This window comes from Phodopus roborovskii, unplaced genomic scaffold, assembly GCF_943737965.1.
Source record: "Phodopus roborovskii unplaced genomic scaffold, PHOROB, whole genome shotgun sequence".
In the NCBI taxonomy this organism is placed as follows: domain Eukaryota; kingdom Metazoa; phylum Chordata; class Mammalia; order Rodentia; family Cricetidae; genus Phodopus; species Phodopus roborovskii.
Window position 1 is genome coordinate 6,549,730 of NW_026126646.1, and position 18,275 is coordinate 6,568,004.

The 18,275-nt window shown below is 55.2% G+C and overlaps 2 protein-coding genes across 3 annotated transcripts in view; one reads left to right on the top strand and one right to left on the bottom strand.

The window, feature by feature from the left end:
- Nucleotides 1-5,241, top strand: part of Morn1 (MORN repeat containing 1) — a 55,948-nt gene extending 50,707 nt beyond the window's left edge. Inside the window, exons 14-15 of the mRNA XM_051173947.1 lie at nt 2,148-2,191; nt 4,968-5,241. Of these exons, the coding sequence (XP_051029904.1) occupies nt 2,148-2,191; nt 4,968-5,116 (193 nt within the window). The 3' untranslated portion in view covers nt 5,117-5,241. The remainder of the gene's footprint in view (nt 1-2,147; nt 2,192-4,967) is intronic.
- Nucleotides 5,242-17,628: 12,387 nt separating this feature from the next.
- Nucleotides 17,629-18,275, bottom strand: part of Ski (SKI proto-oncogene) — a 61,965-nt gene continuing 61,318 nt past the window's right edge. For both annotated transcript variants that reach the window (XM_051174010.1, XM_051174009.1), the window contains one exon: nt 17,629-18,158. In XM_051174010.1, the coding sequence (XP_051029967.1) occupies nt 17,970-18,158 (189 nt within the window). In that variant the 3' untranslated portion in view covers nt 17,629-17,969. The remainder of the gene's footprint in view (nt 18,159-18,275) is intronic.

Here is an 18,275-nt window from a genome sequence, read left to right on the forward strand (position 1 = left end):
CAGGGTTCCTTCCTACCTAACCCCCGATTTGGGGGCCACTGGGAAACCCTCCCCCACACAGCTACCAGGTACCCTAGAAAGGCCCACTTTGCTCAGACCGTTTCTCAGGTCTCCTGACCACCATGTATCGTCCTCTGCTGCCCAGTTAACCACCAGCTCTGACACCAGCTCCTGCCTGGCTCTGTCTGGCCTCCTCAAAGCCCCGGGGCTCTCTAAAATCTCTCAGGATTCTTGTAACCCCCTTTATTTCCCTTAAAGCTGGCAGCCTGACAGACTCTAGTTATTCCGGCTGCTAAATTATTTATCTCTTCCCCTTTAAGGTACTCTTGGGGCCCACCCGGCCCAGGCCCAGGCCCATTTTTTTTTTTTTTCCCTACTTGAAGCCATTTTAAAATCTTTTGTCTTTAATTTTTTATCACCCAAACCAGGCACGTGGTCTTCAAGTTTGTCAAGGGATCAGAACGTGCTGTTCACTTAAGCTCCACCTGGACAGGGGCCCTGCACACTGTCCCTAGATCTTCACTGGCTGTTGGCCACCTTGGACCACTGGTGACAGGAAATGGACTGCCCCAGATGGAGGGCCAGGGTCAGGGAGGAGGGTCCTTCCCATCCGTAGGGACCCATCATTCAGCATGCAGCCCAGCTCAACACAACTGGGACTGAGGCCAGGTGTCTACTGAGGCCAGGCCTCTCTATCAGGAATGAGAAGAGGCGGAGGACTCCATTTAGAGACCCAAACCCAGGATGACGGGCCGGAGGACCCCCGTGTGCCGGGCCTTCCTCGATGACTCCCCCCTCCCCAGGGCAGCTAGCCTTTCTTTGGGGTGTGTCACTGGCCGTTTTCAGATGCTGAGGTATAGACCCTAGGCCCCACGTAGGGCTTGGGATTGAGTCTGAAGCATGTGTCCAAAGGGGCTGCACCTATGTATGGTGGCCTGCAGGGTTCTCACGGGTCCTGTGGGCAGCAAAGGCCTTCATCTCTCAGACACAGGAGCTGGAACAGAGCATAGGGGCTTCCAGAGCAAGGCCTCTTCCCTACCCTTGCCTTCACCTGTCCCTTTTTCTCCCTCCCTGGAGTGTCCCAGGTGTGTGTGTGTGAGTGTGTGTGTGAGTGTGTGTGTGAGTGTGTGTGAGTGAGTGTGTGTGAGTGTGTGTTTGTGTGAGTGTGTGTGAGTGTGTGAGTGTTTGTGTGTGTGAGTGTGTTTGTGTGAGTGTGAGTGTGTGTTTGTGTGTGTGAGTGTGTTTGTGTAAGTGTTTGTGTGAGTGTGTTTGTGTAAGTGTTTGTGTGAGTGTGTGTGTGTGAGTGTGTGTGAGTGTAGACCAGAGGATAACTCTGGATGCCATCCTCAAGAACACCATCCACCTCCGTTGAGACAAGGTCTCTCTTTGGCCCGGAGCTCACTGGACTAGTCTGGGTGGCCAGTGAGCCCCAGGGGGCCTCTTGTCTCCACCGCACCAGTGCTAGGGTTACAAACACATGCCACCATATCTGACATTTTTACATGGGTCCTGGTCCTGGGGATGTAACTTGGGTCCTGTGCTTATAAAGCAAGGGCTTAATTGACTGAGCCACCCCCTCCCCAGCCCCTTGAGTCACTTTTTTCTGAAAGATCGATGTGTCCTTCCTTGTCAACCTCTCAGCAGGTCCAGACCTCAGCTGTTCCCAGACCAACTCCTAACTCCTCCATTTTGTGGTAGGCTGGGTATGAGAGCCTTTCGCATTCCAAAAGCCATACCTTGGTTCTGAGGAGGCAAGACTGACCAGGGTCATGGGGTGGCTGTTACACGCCTGCCCTTGGCAATTCTGGGATTACGAGGCATCAGACAGAGCTCTATCAGTGGGGGCCTAGAGGACAGAGAGCCAGGGATGGGCTGCTTGGTGGAGCTCTCCAGGAGTAGACACCACAGCCCAGAGTCTGGGGATGTGAGCATACAGCATTGGAAGACAGAGGGGGAAGCCTCCTCAGAGAAGGCACCACACACACACACACACACACACACACACACACAGAGGCAGGCACTACAGGCTCTGCTGTCCTGAGGCCCAGCATCTGCCCCAGAACTGCAGACCTTGGTGGGTCAGGTGAAATCAAACACAAAGAGGATTGGGCAGAATACTCAGAGGTTCCTCCTCCTTCTCCCCACAGGCCTGATGGGACCACAGTAGAGCCATCGACCGCTGCATATGTAGGTAGGCATTCTGGTGTGGACCACTAGGACGCCCCATCGCCGTATTTACAAAGGTAGAGGCAAACAGTATCTGGGGGACAGACACTGCTTCCTGCCAATACAGGCCTGTGGGTGGTGATGGTCGTCCAGGGAAGGCACATGTGTGCCCAGGCATCCCAGAGGTGGGTGGAGGTGTGTGAACTGTGGGTAGGGGGGAATTCACAAGCCACTTCCGGGCCTTATAAAAGGGGGTGGAGACAGGTAGCCAGGAAGATTGATGGGTAAGAAGAACGGTCCAGAAAGGGAGGAGCTGAGCAGGGTAGGGAGCAGAAGCCTTGGGTGGGTGGGGGTAGGAGGGAACACAAGGTGGCCACGAGTCTCAGACGCTCGTGTGCCCAAGCGCAGAATCCCTGCCTGTTGGTCTACCCAACACCCGCTTTGGACAGTAAGAGAAACGTGTGGGTGTGGGCTCTAGGGTCTCAGCCAGCAGATCCCCAGGCTTGGGAAAAGGGTCATTGGTTCAGGGTTTATTCAGAGCTGCAGTAGTGCTAGGGGCCGGGCAGCGCCCCTTTTGAACACCTTGGGGAAGCGGTCAAGCCTGGCCCCTCCTCTCCATGCCAAGAGCCAGAGAAGCCAAGGCCTTCACTTCATCGGAACACAGGGCAGAAATTACTTCTCTAGATGAAGTTCCAGCCCCTAAAAGTGCCCGGGCTCTGGGCAGCCGACATGGGTACTTATCTGCCTGGCTCCAAACCTGGTGAGGGAATCCTGGTGAGAGCCCATGGGAAGCTTAAAAATCAACCCCTCGAAGCTCTGACAAGACTCTGAGGTCAGGGTGAGCCTAGGCTTGCAGGTCTGCTGGGGAGGGGGTAGGGGGGACTCTACAAAAAAGTCTCCAGCCAGGGAGTGGTGGCACACACCTCCTTTAATCCCAGCACTCCGGAGGCAGAGGCAGAGGCAGATAGAGCTCTGTGAGTTCAAGGCCAGCCTGGTCTATAGTGCGAGTTCCAAGACAGCCAGAGCTACAAAAAAAAAAAAAAAAAAAAAAAAAAAAAGCCTCAAACAGGGAGGGAGGAATGGATCAGCCCTGGGGAAAGGCCCCCCTCATACCCTCCACCCTGTGTCCCCCTCCCCAGACAGTGAGAAGAATCTTTTAGTTCTAGGGCCTCTGCCAACAGAACTCCAGGCCCGATTTGCAGTTGCATGGTAGCTCTAGGGACTGAGGGTGCCACACCAGGTAAGGCCAGGTGACAGCCAAGTCCCTCAAAGGGCTGGCCTGAGGGAATAGCAGGCCCCAAGCCCACAGCTGAACAATGTGGTATCAGGTCCAGGCCTTCTGTGCATACACCGGCCAGCACTGCATCTGATGGGGACAGGCCCCAGGAACAGGGTCAGATCAGGCCTGTGGCCTGGTTCTGCGGCCATGGCTGTGAGCTCACACTGGCTCTCCAGGCCAGCACCCTTGGCCGAGCCTGGTGCAGCTGCATGTCCCTGGGAACGCCTAGAGATGGGCTGCTTGGGAACACTGTGGCGTCGCTATGCAGGGCTTTTCTTACAGCTGCCAGAGAGCCTGGCCGGCTGCCGATGCTTTCCTGGTAGAATGTATGAATGTATGTCCCCCTCCCCAAGTACCCCAGCCCCAGCTCATGGGCCTCCTACAGCTAGTTTCTCTGAAGAAACTGACCCAAGGCCAAGCAAATTCCTCCAGCTCCCAGGCCCATTCTGATCCTGTCCAGGAAGGTACAGCCCTCAGCTCAGCCAGAATGGAGGGTAACCACTTGCTCAGTGGCTGGAATGTCGCTCGGCTGGGCTCTGCTGTGCTCGGTGGTGGTGGGAGCCTGCTCCAGCCCAGTTTCAGCTGTGGCCACATTCCTGGTGTGAGCCTGGGCCAGCCAAGGAGCATTTTCCACACTCTGGTGCCAGCCCCAGCGGGCTCAGGGGAGGGAGAGAGGGCCGTTTCTATGGCAACTTCCCTTTTTGTTATTTCTTATTTTCTTTTTTATGGTTTCTCCAACTTTGAAGCTCTCCAGACAGTTTACAGACTGTGGAAAGGAAAAGTGCTTTCCCTCCCCAGCCCCCCAGGCCTTCCCTCCCCCAGGCTTTCCCTCCCCCAGCCCCCAGGCCTTCCCTCCCCCAGCCCCCCAGGCCTTCCCTCCCCCAGGCTTTCCCTCCCCCAGCCCCCCCAGGCTTTCCCTCCCCCAGCCCCCCAGGCTTTCCCTCCCCCAGCCCTTCCCTCCCCCCAGCCCTTCCCTCCCCCAGGCTTTCCCTCCCCCAGCCCCCAGGCCTTCCCTCCCCCAGTTCCCAGCCCTTCCCTCCCCCAGCCCTTCCCTCCCCCAGGGCCCCCACCAGGCACCTCAACCCTTCAGATGCCCTATTTATTTCTTAAACATTTAGAGAAAATGAATGTGTTTTCTCCAGAAACAATGTAGGCAAGTATTTACAAAAAGACTCATCCATGTGGTCTGACTAGCAGTTGGGAGCAAGGGGCTCTGTGGCTTGACCCTGAGGACTGTCCACACATCTGTTCTCTCCCAACAACCACCGCTTACTTCAGTGTCCAGGATGCCTGGGTCTGGAAAGCTGCTTGCTGTGCCCCAGACACATATCTTCACCTTGCTGACCAAACACCCAGCCCCCGGATGGCAGCCTGGCCCAGGGTCCTAGTGTAGGGGCCTGAGAAAATGGTGGCAGGCAGAGACGACAGGGGCTGAGTTACCCAAGGGATGATGAGGGGTCTGGGCTATGGCGGCCACACTAGCCTGAAGACATCCCTCCCCATCCCTCCCCATCCCTCACAGGGGAGTATGTGGTCATGATCTGTGATGCGACCACTCCTCCGTTCCTGGGCCACAGGCTGCCCACCGCCTTCAAACACCTCCGAGTCTTGGCAAAGGGGGACAGCCAGTGGCCCCACGTCCCTGAAGATCACCCGGAAGCTCTAAGCTAGAGGCCACTCCTGGTCCATGGACATAAAGGAGCCAGGGGCACCCTCAAAGGAAGGCCACCCTCCCCTGCGTACAGGTGCATGCTGTCTCCCTCAGGGAGCACACCCTCTATTCCTAAACGGCCTGGGAGTTGGGAGCTGGCCCATGTCAGCTCCACAGCTAGGAAACGTCAATAAAGCTCTCTATACCAACTCGGAGTGCACACTCAGGGTTCCTTCCAGCAGGCCTTGGGCCTTCGCCCTGATTCGAGTTGAATCCCTTCAAGAATCCTCATCTGTTCCCTACCCACACTACTTCCAGGCCCATGGAAGTCTGCATTAGACTTCTGTGAAGGCAGAGACTGGGGGCAACTGGGCCGCCCAGCATGGCCAGCATCAGGTCAGACTCCTTCAGCATTGCAAAGTGAAGAGGGCTTTCTTGCCTAGTCTTCCCCCTCCACCCCCTCCTCCACCCCCCCCCCCCACATAGAAGGCATCCCTGGGAGGGTTTACTACATTATAGAAACCCCACCTCTTGGCTTCAGAACTGTGGCTATCAGCCCTTAGCTGGCTGGGCCCACTGGTCCATATGTGGGTCCAGTTGGGCAATGCAGTACATGGCAGTGGCTCATCCTGGTCCATTCCCTCCTGGGTCTTCCTAGTCACTGGCCAGCCAGCACAGCCTACCCTCTTACCTGGCCAACCGCTCCATCTTTCCTGAAGAAATTAAGCCACAGGAAGGGCATCAAGGCTCAGTTCCTGACTTGATGACACATGCCAGGTCTATGCCCAACACACTAGCACCACCCACAGAAACGGCCCCACCCCAGTGACCCCCCCACTGGGTACTTGGGATAGATCACTGCCCCACAGACCCCCATGCCCTGCCCCCCCTCCCCCGTGTGGAAGTCATAGGAACAAGACAGGTGTCTACCCTCTGTATTTCCCCCAAGCCCCAGTCAAGGTCAGTGGCCCAGGTCTCCATGCAGCTTTGGGCCTCAGAGCTTGAGACTGAGGTGAGCTTGGGTTTCTGAGCCCCAACCCCTTGGGTCGGCCACAAACACCTTTCTTCAGGTCACAGGAGGTCCCTGGACCCGCCCTCTGCTCTTCTTCCCATCTCCCAAGCTACTTCTGGGCATCGCTCCCCAAGTCTGCCCTTCCCATTCTGTAGCTCCGTCCTCCTCCTCAAGATGAACCCACATTTCTATCAAAAGAAAAACAAAGAAAATGATGTTTCAATTGAGGAAGGAAAATGGCTGGGAACGAACAGCAGCTGCTGCCGCTGCTTTCCAGCCGTTTGTCAGGCGTCCTCTGGTATTTAATTCCCGCAAAGCATGCTCTCAGCTTTTAAAGTCACAAAAGCCTCCTCAGGAAACGTGTAGTCACTACTCTGTGTGGGACATGGCAGGCAGGGCCTGTGTCACAGTGGCTTTTCTGCAGGCCACAGGCCTGTCCCTCCCAGCAAGGGAGGCCGGAGGGTGGGGTGGGGGGCGCGCTGGGCGCTGCTTTCCATCACAGAGCCTCTGCAAACAGGGACAGCTCTAGCCTACCCACCTACACAGTTGTCAGCAAACCTGTTGGCTGATCAGGGTGTAGTGGTCCAGGAAGGAACCCTGCCCAAGCTTCCTGATGGGGTCACTGAGGACCCAAGAGGTCACACTGGCTTCTCAGGACATCAGAGGTAGCCGTGGCACCCAGACAGACAATGCCTCTTTGGCCAAGAATATCCGCACCAGCAAATGCTGGTCTCCTGAGAGCTGTGGTCACTGGACTGGCCTGGCCTTCCACTCTCCCCACCCCCCTTCCACCAGCCAAGTGGTTCAAGCATATGACATTTAAAAACCCAAGAAAGGTCTAGAGACAGGCCTATGGTATGTAATCCCAGCACTTGGGGAGGCTAACTGTGCAGTCGAGCCCAGCCTTGGCAATACAGACAGACCCCATCTTTAAACAAGAAGAACAAAAAACAAAGTCAGGTTGGAGAAGATAGCTCAATTGATAATAGTCTTGCCTTGCAAGCAGGAGGACATGAGTTTGATCTCCAGAGGTAAGAAAAAATACAACACCCCCCCCCCAAGCTGGGCAGCTATGGTGCACATCTTTAATCCCAACACTAAGGAAGCAGAGGCAGCTGGATTTCTGAGGGTCTATAGAATAAGTTACAGGACACAAACACTGTCTCAAAATACCAAAAATATAAAAATGCCCCTTCCCTTCCCTCCCCCCCTCCCCCGCCCATCGAAGAAAAAGGCCGATGTGTAGTGGCCCACGTTTGTAATCCCAGCCATCTCTGGGGAGGTGGAGGTGGATGGATTCCTGGGACTCCCAGGCCAGCTAGGCTAGCCTACTTGGTACACTATAGCCCAGTGAGAGATCATGCCTCTAAGTAAACAAATGAGGTAGATGGCTCCTGGGGCTCAGCACCTTAGCAATGACACTCAAGATCGTCCTCGGACAATCCACGCGAACATGTACACATGTGCACCCACACATACTTGCATATGCACAAAAGAGTTCAGCTGGGCAGGTCTCCGGTATGAACATCTCTACCTAACTCCATGCGAGAACTACAGAGTACACAGCTTACAACTCCGTAGTACCCTGCCACAGGAGAGACTGACCTCCGGCCCGCAGGCCATCCGGGCCCCAGGACTTCAAATTGACCTCTTGGGCACTATTGAAGCTTGGGGATCCCATCCTAGGGGTCCCTCACTATCTTAGAGTTGGGAGGGCTCATTTCCAAAGGTGACTAAGGATGTAGCTCCCAAGACTCAGGCCCTGCAGCCAGTAACCCCCACTCCAGGTTTGTCTATCCCCCGTGGGATCCCTTTTTCTATGATAGTCAGACTGGGGTTGGCAATCCAGCATGAACTCAGGTACCCCAGCTACCCTGTCTTGGTCTGGTTAACCACCACTGGGAAACTTGAACCTGTGGTCAAGGTGGGTGAATACAGGTCTGGCCACAAGCTCTGAGAAAACGGTGGCCTCATGTCTATCCAGAGGCCCTGATACCTAGCACAATAACAGCCATAGTGTCTGTCCTGCATGGGTCCCTCCCTCCCGTGGGTGGGAGGGACCAGGTGTTTGGGCTCCATGGTTTTGTGATCAGCAACCCTGCCTGGCAGGGACAGGGCTGAGTCAGGCCCCGTCTCTGACTGATACAGGTGGGCTCTGCACTGCCCAGAGACCCTCCGAGCTCTTCCCTGGGAACCAGTAGCTCTCAGGTCCCCCAAAGCCTCCAAACATACTGTCCTCACTTGGGGACTGACAAGGGGAAGTTTCAACACCAGACAAAGCCACGCCGTTCTCCCTGTAATATCTTCTCACCTCTGACCTCTCCGGGGAGGAGACGGTTGGTCTGCCCATCATCCACTTAACAGATAACGAGATACTGAGCATGGAGGCAGGGCACTGTCACATGTGTGATTGTGTAAGATACAAAGATAGAGAGACAGGGATGGGAAGAGGGGAGGGGAAAAAGGAGGCAAGGAGACAGGGTCCGAGAAAAAGAGGAAGGAGGACTCAGGGAAAGGAGGGCTGCCTGTCCCTCATGGCCCAAGTATCGGAAGGCACCTCAGAGAACCGCCCCCCCCACACCTGGGACACATCTGGGGTCAGCAGAGGACACCATGACCAGAATGACCTGGTCTGCGCCGCCCTCTCCCTCGGCCTGTTTTGGCACAGGTGGCCATAGCTCCTCCCAGCCTCTCTCACTGGCCAGGCTGGTCACTCAGGACACTCTGGGGAGGCCTCCCCAAGCCCTGTCTACAGGCAACCTGCCCGGTCTTGGTGCCAGGCGAGTGTGAGGCCAGCTGTGCGCAGCCTGGGCCCCTCCCAGCTTGAGCTTCCTGGAGGTTCTGGGGCCAAGCTTGCCAGACCGGTTCCTACACAGCCTGGCCAGTCCAGCCAGTTCACTTTGGGAGCCCTTGATCCTGGATAGTGTTATGGTAGCCCCCAGGCCTCTCTCAACAAGACCACTACCGAGAGACAATCTTCAGTGGTGGCTTGCAGGCCTACTCCTTTCTGCTCAGATTTCCTCAGGGCAAGAACAGCTTCAAACAGACTCCCAGTCATAGGGAAGAGACCCTAGGGAGGCAGGGGCGATTCAGGATTCAGGAGTAGTCTGGAAGCCAGGTGAGGGAGGGACTGCGTATGGACTGAGGAATCAGACAATGCAGTGGGAACAATACGGTATAGGTAACCCATAACCCACACACACAGGCCGTGTCCAGCCTGCTCTTGTCATAAAATGAAGCAGACAGGCTGCCCTGTTGCCGTGCCGGACACATGAAGCATGTCACCAACGCTGTCCATGGCCACCAGAGCTTTGGTAGGATTTGGCCAACCATGTTAGGCACAGGCCTTGCTGCCTTCCATCTCCATCCTGATGGCAATACCGACGGTGCCACTCTCCCGCCTTCGTCCGCCTGACAACAGAGGCTTCAGGCTTGCAGCTGGACCCCCGGTAGAAAGAACAGCCTGAGTCTGGAGTGGTCCTCTCCCCTGGAGTGACTTAGTACAATGGCAAGCCAGGGGACACAGGAGAATAAGCCAACTCCAGGCTCCTAAGCCTTGGCCTCTGAGTCAGCTACACCAGTGAGGGGCCCAAGCACAGAGCTGAGTACCACCCCCAGTCCACCCCCACCCCATACCTCCTACTGGAAGGGGAATCTGAGCTGGAGGGCCCAGTGTCTTTATGCTGGGAGGAGGTGGGGTTGAGGGTGGGGCTGGACCGACAGGGATCCTGTTCCCAGAAGTCAGCCAGAAGTGCTCCTAAGGACAAACTTTAAGAACCACACCTTAGCTCACACTCCTGTCCAAAGACCCAGGGCCATCTCCGAGGGACCTCGGCAACTCCAGGCAAACTTGATCTTCCAGGACTTTGATGACACAATTCCTAGCAAGAACCTGTAGAGCGCCAATTCCTGGGCAAGTAGGCAGGTGCTGGCAAGAGGAGCCCTGCGGGCTCGGCCCCAGACACCAAAGACTGCTCTCGGTTCTGGGTTGGGGACTGGACAGTGCCCTACAGGTCAGGGCAGTGGAAAAGGAGACCCTGAGAGCTAGGGACAGGGACCTGGCTATGGGCTGGGTGAAGCTGTACATACTCCTTCTATACGGGAGAAATGGGGGAAGTTGAACAAGGGTCCCAGTGTGGGGTGTTACATACACTGCTTGGAAGACACCTTGGGATTCATTGCTCCTGTGGCATGTGCAGGGATGATTCGACAGCAAAGAAGCAACAACCCCCCCCCCCAACTATGGGCTCAGGTCCGTGGGCTCCTGCTGTCTCACTGGGTCCGCAGTGAAGTCTTTAGGGACGGGGAGCTGCTTAAGGAGACCAGACCCCACATCTTAGATAACACTGGCTGCACCCCAGGGCAAGGTTGGCGGGAACCTTCCGGAAAGGGCACGACCCTCTCCGCCCAGACCATGAACGCGCAATCTGAGGCCGATCGTGAACGTCCGTCCGCGGGCCTGGACTCGGGACGGAGGTCCCCGGGGGCCCGACGCTGCAGGAAGTCGGGTTGCGAGCGCAGCGGCGCTGGGCTTGTCCCGCAGGGCCGTGCTCCCTCGTTGCAGCCGGAAGCCCCAGGCCCAACCCGTCGGAATCCGAGGCGGGCGGGGAAGGGAAGCGCAAGCGGGGCGGGGCGGGGCGGGGCGGGGCGGAGGCCGCGTGGCTGGTGGGCGGCGCCTGCCTTGCCTGGGCTACTGGCCCCAGGCTTTGGGAGCTGGTGGGACTTGGGGTCCTTCCAGAAATGATCCCGCAGTCTGGAACCGCGGGATCGCGCTTCCCCGCAGCAGGCGCCTCCCGGGTTCGTTCATCCCGGGCCAGCGGGAGCCTAGGCGGGCTGTGGATGGGTCGGAAGGAGTGGGAACGTGTTGAAGGGCCATGGTTCCCTGCTCCCTGGGGTGTGTTGCAGGCGGCCGCACGAAGCCAGAAACCTGTTTTGTAGGTGAACACTGCACTGGAGAGGTCGTGAACTCCACGGGGCTTTCCGTCCTTGATGCTGCGGTGGAGGACAACCCCATGTCTGTGAGACCTTGAGCTTCCAGCTCGGGCCACCAAGGGAGATTAATGGGGGATTCTAGCCCGGCTGCCACTGGGGCCGCAGGGGTAACAACACCCTGTGGGGAAGGCAGATGGTGCCTCCAGCAACTTCTCAACAACCACCAGAGCCTTCCTCTCCCCCTCCCCCCTCCCACACACATGGTTTCTCTATGTAGCCCTGGCTGCCCTCGAACTCGGAGATATGCCTGTCTATGGGGTTAAAGGCCTGTGCCATCCCCGCCCTGTCCACCAGAGCCTCTGATTGGAGCTGTTACTCCATAGAAACAGGACATTGAAATGTGGGTCACATGTCCATCCCATAAAGATGGCAGAATGAGGTTCTTGCTGAATCCAGGCTCAAGCAGGAGTCCCATGTGTCCAAGGCCAGAGTTTGGCGCAGCACACAGGATCTCCCCCTGAATCCCATGGCCTGGGCTTCCCAGATGTTCTAGGCTCTGGGCCTTGCCCCAAGAGTATGGGGCGGGCACAAAGGTGTGCCCTAGAGCCTGCAGATGTCTTTGGCCCCTTCTCCAGTCTACTGCCCTGTACATGCACACCTACATGTACACATGCTAGAACAGAGACAGGTGTTCTAAGGCCCAGAAACCTCTGTATCCCACCATAGACAAGGTACATAGGTTTGGATGCCCCCACAGCCATGTTCCTGGCCTGACTCATTTTGGTAGTAGCAGCTGCAGGGGAAGGGCTAGGGTGAAGGTACCCTTTGCTTTCTCTCTAGAAACAGTGGCGCCTTCCTCTGGTTCCTCAAGAGCCTGAGGACAGCTAGCTCCCTCTCAGCTCATCCGGCGGGCAGAGGATCTCGGGGCATATATTTTCCTAGAGTAGCCAGTGTGGGATGGTCCCCTCTGAGGAGCAGCTGCTGCATCAGGACAGGAGGGGCAGAGATGGGGGAGGGTAGCCAGAGTCTGAGACTAGGCAGCTAAGAAGATAGACCTGAGTGTTGGAGACAGACTATCAGCTGGCCATGGATACTTGACATCCTCTGGTGTTTAGGACTGACTGGGTAGACAGAAAGAACAGAGGATGAACCAGTAGCTTGCAAGAGCCAGCATTCGGACAGACCCAGGGAGCGCGAGAGACCTGGCTTGCCTAAGTGGCATTGGGCTAGTGGCCTGAGTCTGGCTAAGCTGCGGAGCTGAGCACAGGGCCCCTGGCATTTGAGTCCCCTGCTTCCCTTGAATGTAGCATCGCTTGTTTCCCAAACAGGCCTTTGTGTATCAAGATTAATGTGCACCCAGAGCCTGGGCCCAGCTTCCTGCCACTGAGGGCTGCAAGGTCCACACTTAGGGAGAGGAAGGCCCATCCCAGACTGGCCGGACACCTGGCTGAGCACAGGATGCCATGAAGACGAGTTAGGCTAGCCAACTCCTCCTGCCTGTGCCCACCTGCAGTGGGCCACCTGTTCCAGGGCTTGCTGCCCCTGATGCCAAGACTCCTGCCAACCTGGCACAGGCCCGGCCACAGATGGCCTTGTGCGTCACCAAGGCCATGGGTGGTAGAGGTGGACAGGCATCCAGGCCTCAAATATCCTCATCCCCACCCCCTTTCCGGGGTCACCTGGCTGGGTGGCTGTGGGGAGGGCTTCCATGCCCAGCATCTCCAACCAAACCTCTGCCATTTGCACTTGAGCCTACTTCTTGTAAGGAATGGACTCCAGGGATTCATTCCTATATCCAGGCCACCAAAAACAGGACCACAATTCTTGCAGAGCAGGCAGAGTCCTCCTCTCAGGCCTGCATGGCAGGGCCCAGTTCTACCTCATCCTGGCCAGGAAGAAGTCTATGACCCCAGGGCAGGCAACCGTAGGGACTTCCAAGCAGGTGCCGGGCAGGTGTAGATAGGGGTGATGGGCCTAGGCCGGGGTCTGAGCTGGATGGCCTGAGGGAGGAGATAAGCTTCTGGAGGAGTGCAGGCATGAAGAGGAGGAGGGTGAAGGGCTGACCAGACTGGCTTTCATATTACAGGACATTGGCTTAGGCTTTCCATTGGAAGAAGCTGGGATCTGTCCTTCCAGACAGCAGCTTTAATTGCTTGGCTTGGGGCCAGGCCCCTAGACTCTAGGGTGGTAAGTCGGGGCCGGAAAACAGGCACAACTGGAATGGGGGTGGGCAAGGTAGTGTGTGACTATTTGCGACTGAGTAGAAACAGAAATGGGGGCAATGTCATATAACACAAATAGGAACTAGGACTACCTGGGCGTTGCTGGCTCGACTCAGGGGTCTCCCAGAAATTTGGAAACAAGTACCAGTCAAGAAGGGGTTTCAAAAGTCCAGAGGTCCAGCCATGTCCACGTCCACATCCACAGAGGCCCTGGCCGATGTAGGAGACCTCAGCCAGCCCTGGGATGGGGGCTTACCCAGCAGGCCTCCCCTCTCCTAACCCTTCCAGGGATCCTGGTTCCCTTTGAATGTATTCTGGGCCAGGGGTAGCTATAATCCTCCTAAGTTCATACCCAGAGATGAAGCCTCTGGCAACCCTGGGGACAGGAGGCTGGTCTGGATCCTTGGCGAAAGCTGCTGTTGTGGAGTTGAGAGCCCCAGGGCCAGCCACATACATGCCTTTAACCTGCCTCCTGCTCTACTTGATGCCAAGGTTGTCCACAACCAGGCCTTCCTCTGGCTATATTCATCTTTCATGCATCCATCCCCAGTTATAGAGATGGCTCATAACAAACATTTGTAGCCATTGGAAAGAACACATGTCCACACCCCAGCCCGAATGGGCCCTTTATCACCCAGTGCTACAACAGCACTACCCCCCACTCCCGTTCACGACCAGGATGCTAGGCAGGGACTCACTGATAGAGTCCCCCCCCCCCCAAGCCCCCATCAAGGTTCAAAGGACAGCCTACGCTGTTCTGGAACGATACAGACCTGTCCAGCCTTGAACCTGTGGTGATTCAACTGTGCCTCTTTAGTGCTAGAAATAGACGTGACCCGACCAACACCAATGTTTTTCTTCTGAACCCCTGGGTCTGGTGGATGGGGGCCCATAGGACGATGGACTTCTCCAGGGTAAGCCTGCTCCTCTTTCTATAGCTCCTAGAACCCTTCTGGGTCCCCTGAAGCAGGGCAGGGGAAAGCCAAGTCAGATGGAGGGATCTCCCCCCACCCCAGGATGCACAGGGACAGGCAGAACTGGGGTACTGGTTTTCTGGCATGGAAGCTGATGCCCCCCACTCACAGGCTCCGTGGTGAAGGCTGCAGACCCTGAGACAAGATTCTGGGCTCTGGGAAGGTTAACAAGAGGCAGGGAAGGCTAAATGCTGGGTCCAGTTTTGTGACTCTGTTCTCTATAATATACAACAGTGTGTTTGTGTGCACGCATGCGCGCTGCTACCGTAATGCCCCTGGGGAGATACACTCTTGTTTGGCCTCAGGGAGTTCTGGTGCAGCAGACCTTTGTGAAAGCCCCCAGGAAGGGCCACGTCTGGTCCATCTGTCCAGCACTGTCCACTGTGAGTCCTCTTCAAACCTGGTCAAGGTTCTCAGTCCAGGGTTCCTGGCAACAGACAAATGACCACAGCCCCAGATCTAACATGTAGAAAAGCCTTCCCCCCCTTTACCTGAGGACTTGACCGTATGTATGGGGGCTGCCAGCGCCCACGGTACTCTCAAAGTCCTTTATTGTACAATGTCATCTGTTTGGGGAGGGGGGGGCAAAAGGATTAACAGGTACACAGAGAAATAGATAAATATGCCAAGCTTTTTCTTTTTCTTTTTTTTTCCTTTTTAAAATCAGGCATTTATAAACAAGAAAGCATACATTAATTACATAAAAATAGTTGTCGAGTAGCAGAGTAAGCCATCGTATTATCATTAGCAGCAGCGTAGGACTGGAGGGTGCAGGGGCTTGGGCAGTTATGAAGGTTGAGGTGGGTTTATTTTTAATTGATGAAAATGCCATTTGAAAATCTTGACTTAACAAAAGAGTCCCCTCCACCCCCGCCTCCCAGCCCTAGGGTGGGCATGTGGGGAGGGTCCATGGAGGATACTCCGAGTAGGAATTAGGGTCAATGGGTGGCCATGGAGGACACCACATGGGAAATGCCACATGACTCTTCTGTCCCCTCTGGCAGATGAGCAATTTTTCCTCAGTTAAAAACAACCCAGAAAACAAGACAACCAACAGGTAAGAAAAATTTTCTGGAAAAGGAATCACCATATACACGTATAATACAACGGTGTGAAATGGAAAAAAGTATTTACATGTGAGTTGTTTTTACATTGGCTAGTTCTGTATGAAAAGCAGGGTGTCAATGTGTAGAGTTAGCTGCTCACCAATGAATGTTATTGCTGTTGGTTTTTCCCTTCGTTAGAAATCTTTCAGGATAGAAATAATGAGTAAACTGATAAACGGTTTAACATACAGGGAGAGTCAACAGCCAGCATGATGGAACCCTGTCCTCTCTTTCTCTGAGAAGAAATCTGCAGCCTTCCTAATGGGGAGCCGGGCATGCGGTGCCTGCTTGCCCTCAGTCCACGGCAGGTCCTGCCTACCCAGCTTTGCTAGCCTCACACAGGAGGCAGACGCAGCAGGGCGGCCTAGATCACAAGCCTCTGGTAGACGGCAGCCTGTGCTCTGGCCCCCTGCCTTCAAGGGGCTCACAGGAAGCAGAGGGAGGAGGGACCCAGGAGGAATAACTCACGAGATGACAAGCCCTTCCCAGACCCACGTCATTCTGACACGTGAAGAGAGTCTCTGTTGCAGACAGCACACTTCCTTCCCATAATGGGGCCAGTGGTAGACCCAAGGAGGCCAGGAAATCGATGGTGACCGGGGCTGTGGCAAAGAGAGGCTCTGCTGAGAAAAGCGTGTGCCCCTGGGCCCAATGGCTCAAAGGAGCCCAAACCACTATGATCTCCTACTCGGTAGCAGGGACAGCCACACAGAAGCACACCAACACACTTAAAGCTTTGCTCCAACTAAATCATTTAGTTTTCCTTGAAGAAATGACTGAAAAACACAACTCTAGAAAATCAGGGCTGAGAACAGCATTCTTTGTGTTGTGTAACAAAACTGACCCTTTAGGAGACACGGTCATAATGCCCATGGGTAGGTCTAGCTATGGAGATGGGAAATCCATGCATACAAGTTTCATAACTGAGAGGAAAAAAAAAAAAAAAAAAAAAAAAAAAGCCAAAGAAAAAACTCCGAATAAACGCTGTGTATACATGATGTCCCTTTTGCATTGCACTTCAGAAGGGGGGCCCGGCAGCAGCCCAGCCCCCTCAGTAAACCAAGGGCAAGACCCTGCAGACGACCTCGGCACCAAAATGTCAGGGCTTAGCAGTCTCCAATTGCAGGCAGCAGTCCTTGAGGTCATTTGTACCTGCACAAGCCATCTCCACCTCCCCTCAGCTCACGGCTGCCCGGTTAGGACTGGAGCGGAGGGCTTCTGTGTGTGATCTTCTCATGTAAATAAACACAATTGGAGGATGGGCGGTGGCCTCTTGTCTACTGGGAAATCATTTTTCAAGCTTGGGCATAAGAAACCTTATACAATTTGCATAAACAGTTAAGAGTAAACGAGATTATTTGGAATAAATGCAAGTAACGTATTTTGACAGTGGCAGATTCAATCGCTACTGAAGACGATATTTTGGGGGTAAAAAGACAAGTCAGGGTTTGCTGTACAAGATGCTGGAAGGCACAGAACGACCCCCAAGTTCAGTCTCTGCATTTTCATTTTCTTGTGATTCCCTTGTTCAACCAAGCACCAGAGGGGATTTCTAAGCACTCGAGCACTTAGGGTTTGAACTGCTCTAGAAATCGGTAAAAACCTCAGTTAACCGGGGAGTAAAAAGAGAAGGGAGGGCTCTGACAAAGTGCAGTTCTAAATACATGTTTAAATGAACAACAACAACACACAAAAAAAAAAAAAAAAAAAAAAAAAAAAAAGGGGGGGGGGGGAGGAGAAAGGAAAAGTGACATAATGCTGTGTCTGTTCCAATGCTGCAGCCTCAGTCCCAGGATGAGGAGTGGTGCCTGCTGCACTGGAAAGGGGTTGCTGTGGTCAAGCAGCGTGTGGGCGTGTGGGGAGTAACACAACATGACACTGGGCCATGGCCACTGCCTAGCACAGTCAGCCCCAGGTGTAGGTGGGCACGGGCATCCAGGGGCCTGAACAGACTGTGTGGCTCAGGCCCCCTCGGTGCCTGCAGGGCAGGGTTAGTGGTGATGTTGGCGGGCGGGGCAGCGGCGGTAAGGCGGGCAGTGTTGGGGCTCATCTCGCACGCGGCGCTCTCCCTGCTCTTCCTGTCAGCGGCAGGAAGCCTGGGGTCCTTGTTGCTGAAAAAATAGACTCTGAAGAAAACCCTTGCTGTCCTCTTGCAGCCGCGGGCACAGATGAGCGGTGATGGCTTCCCAGGACGGCGGTGGGTGGGTGCCACCCCCACCAGAGTGGGTGTCCAGATGGCGTCACGTGTAGGGGCCTTTTACAGTTAGTCATTAAAAAACATGTTGATTTTCTGAATATCAAGTCTCCGTACTGGTTTTAAATAGCTTATAACAAAAGTGTAAATGTTAGAATGTTCTAGCAAGCAGAGGACCAGCTACAAGCCACAGAGCCAGCCTCAACTCTGGGTGCAGCTGGGGGACATGGCTTGCTCACTTGAACTTGGCCAGTAGAAAATTTTGCAGTGGATTCCAAAAGTATGTGGTTACAAACACTCGCTTGGTAATAGGCACAGTAGAGACATTGTGCTGTGTGGCTGCAGAGGCATGGGCTGGGCCCGCAGAGCCGCGTACCCGTCGCCCTCTGTGCACGCATGGAGGTCCATGTGGCGGTGGCAGGCACTGCCCAGGCTAGGGATCCAGCTCAGCATTGCCCTCGCCACCCACATTCTCAGCCCGTGGCCGGGGCCACAGCTGCTCCTGAAGCTCCTTCACTACCTTCTCCAGGTGCTCACGGGCCTCACGTTCCCTCAGCAGGTCAGCTCGAAGCTGCTCTCGGTCGGCCTCTGCATGCTGCAGTTTGGCTTGCAGATCCTCAATCTGAAAGGGATGCTGAGTGGTCAGTAGTGCCTAACCCTCCCTCGAGTTCCTACTGAACCCTTGGTGCCATGTCTGCCCTATTCTACCCGAAGGCTCACAGGGAAAGGCCCAGGCTTG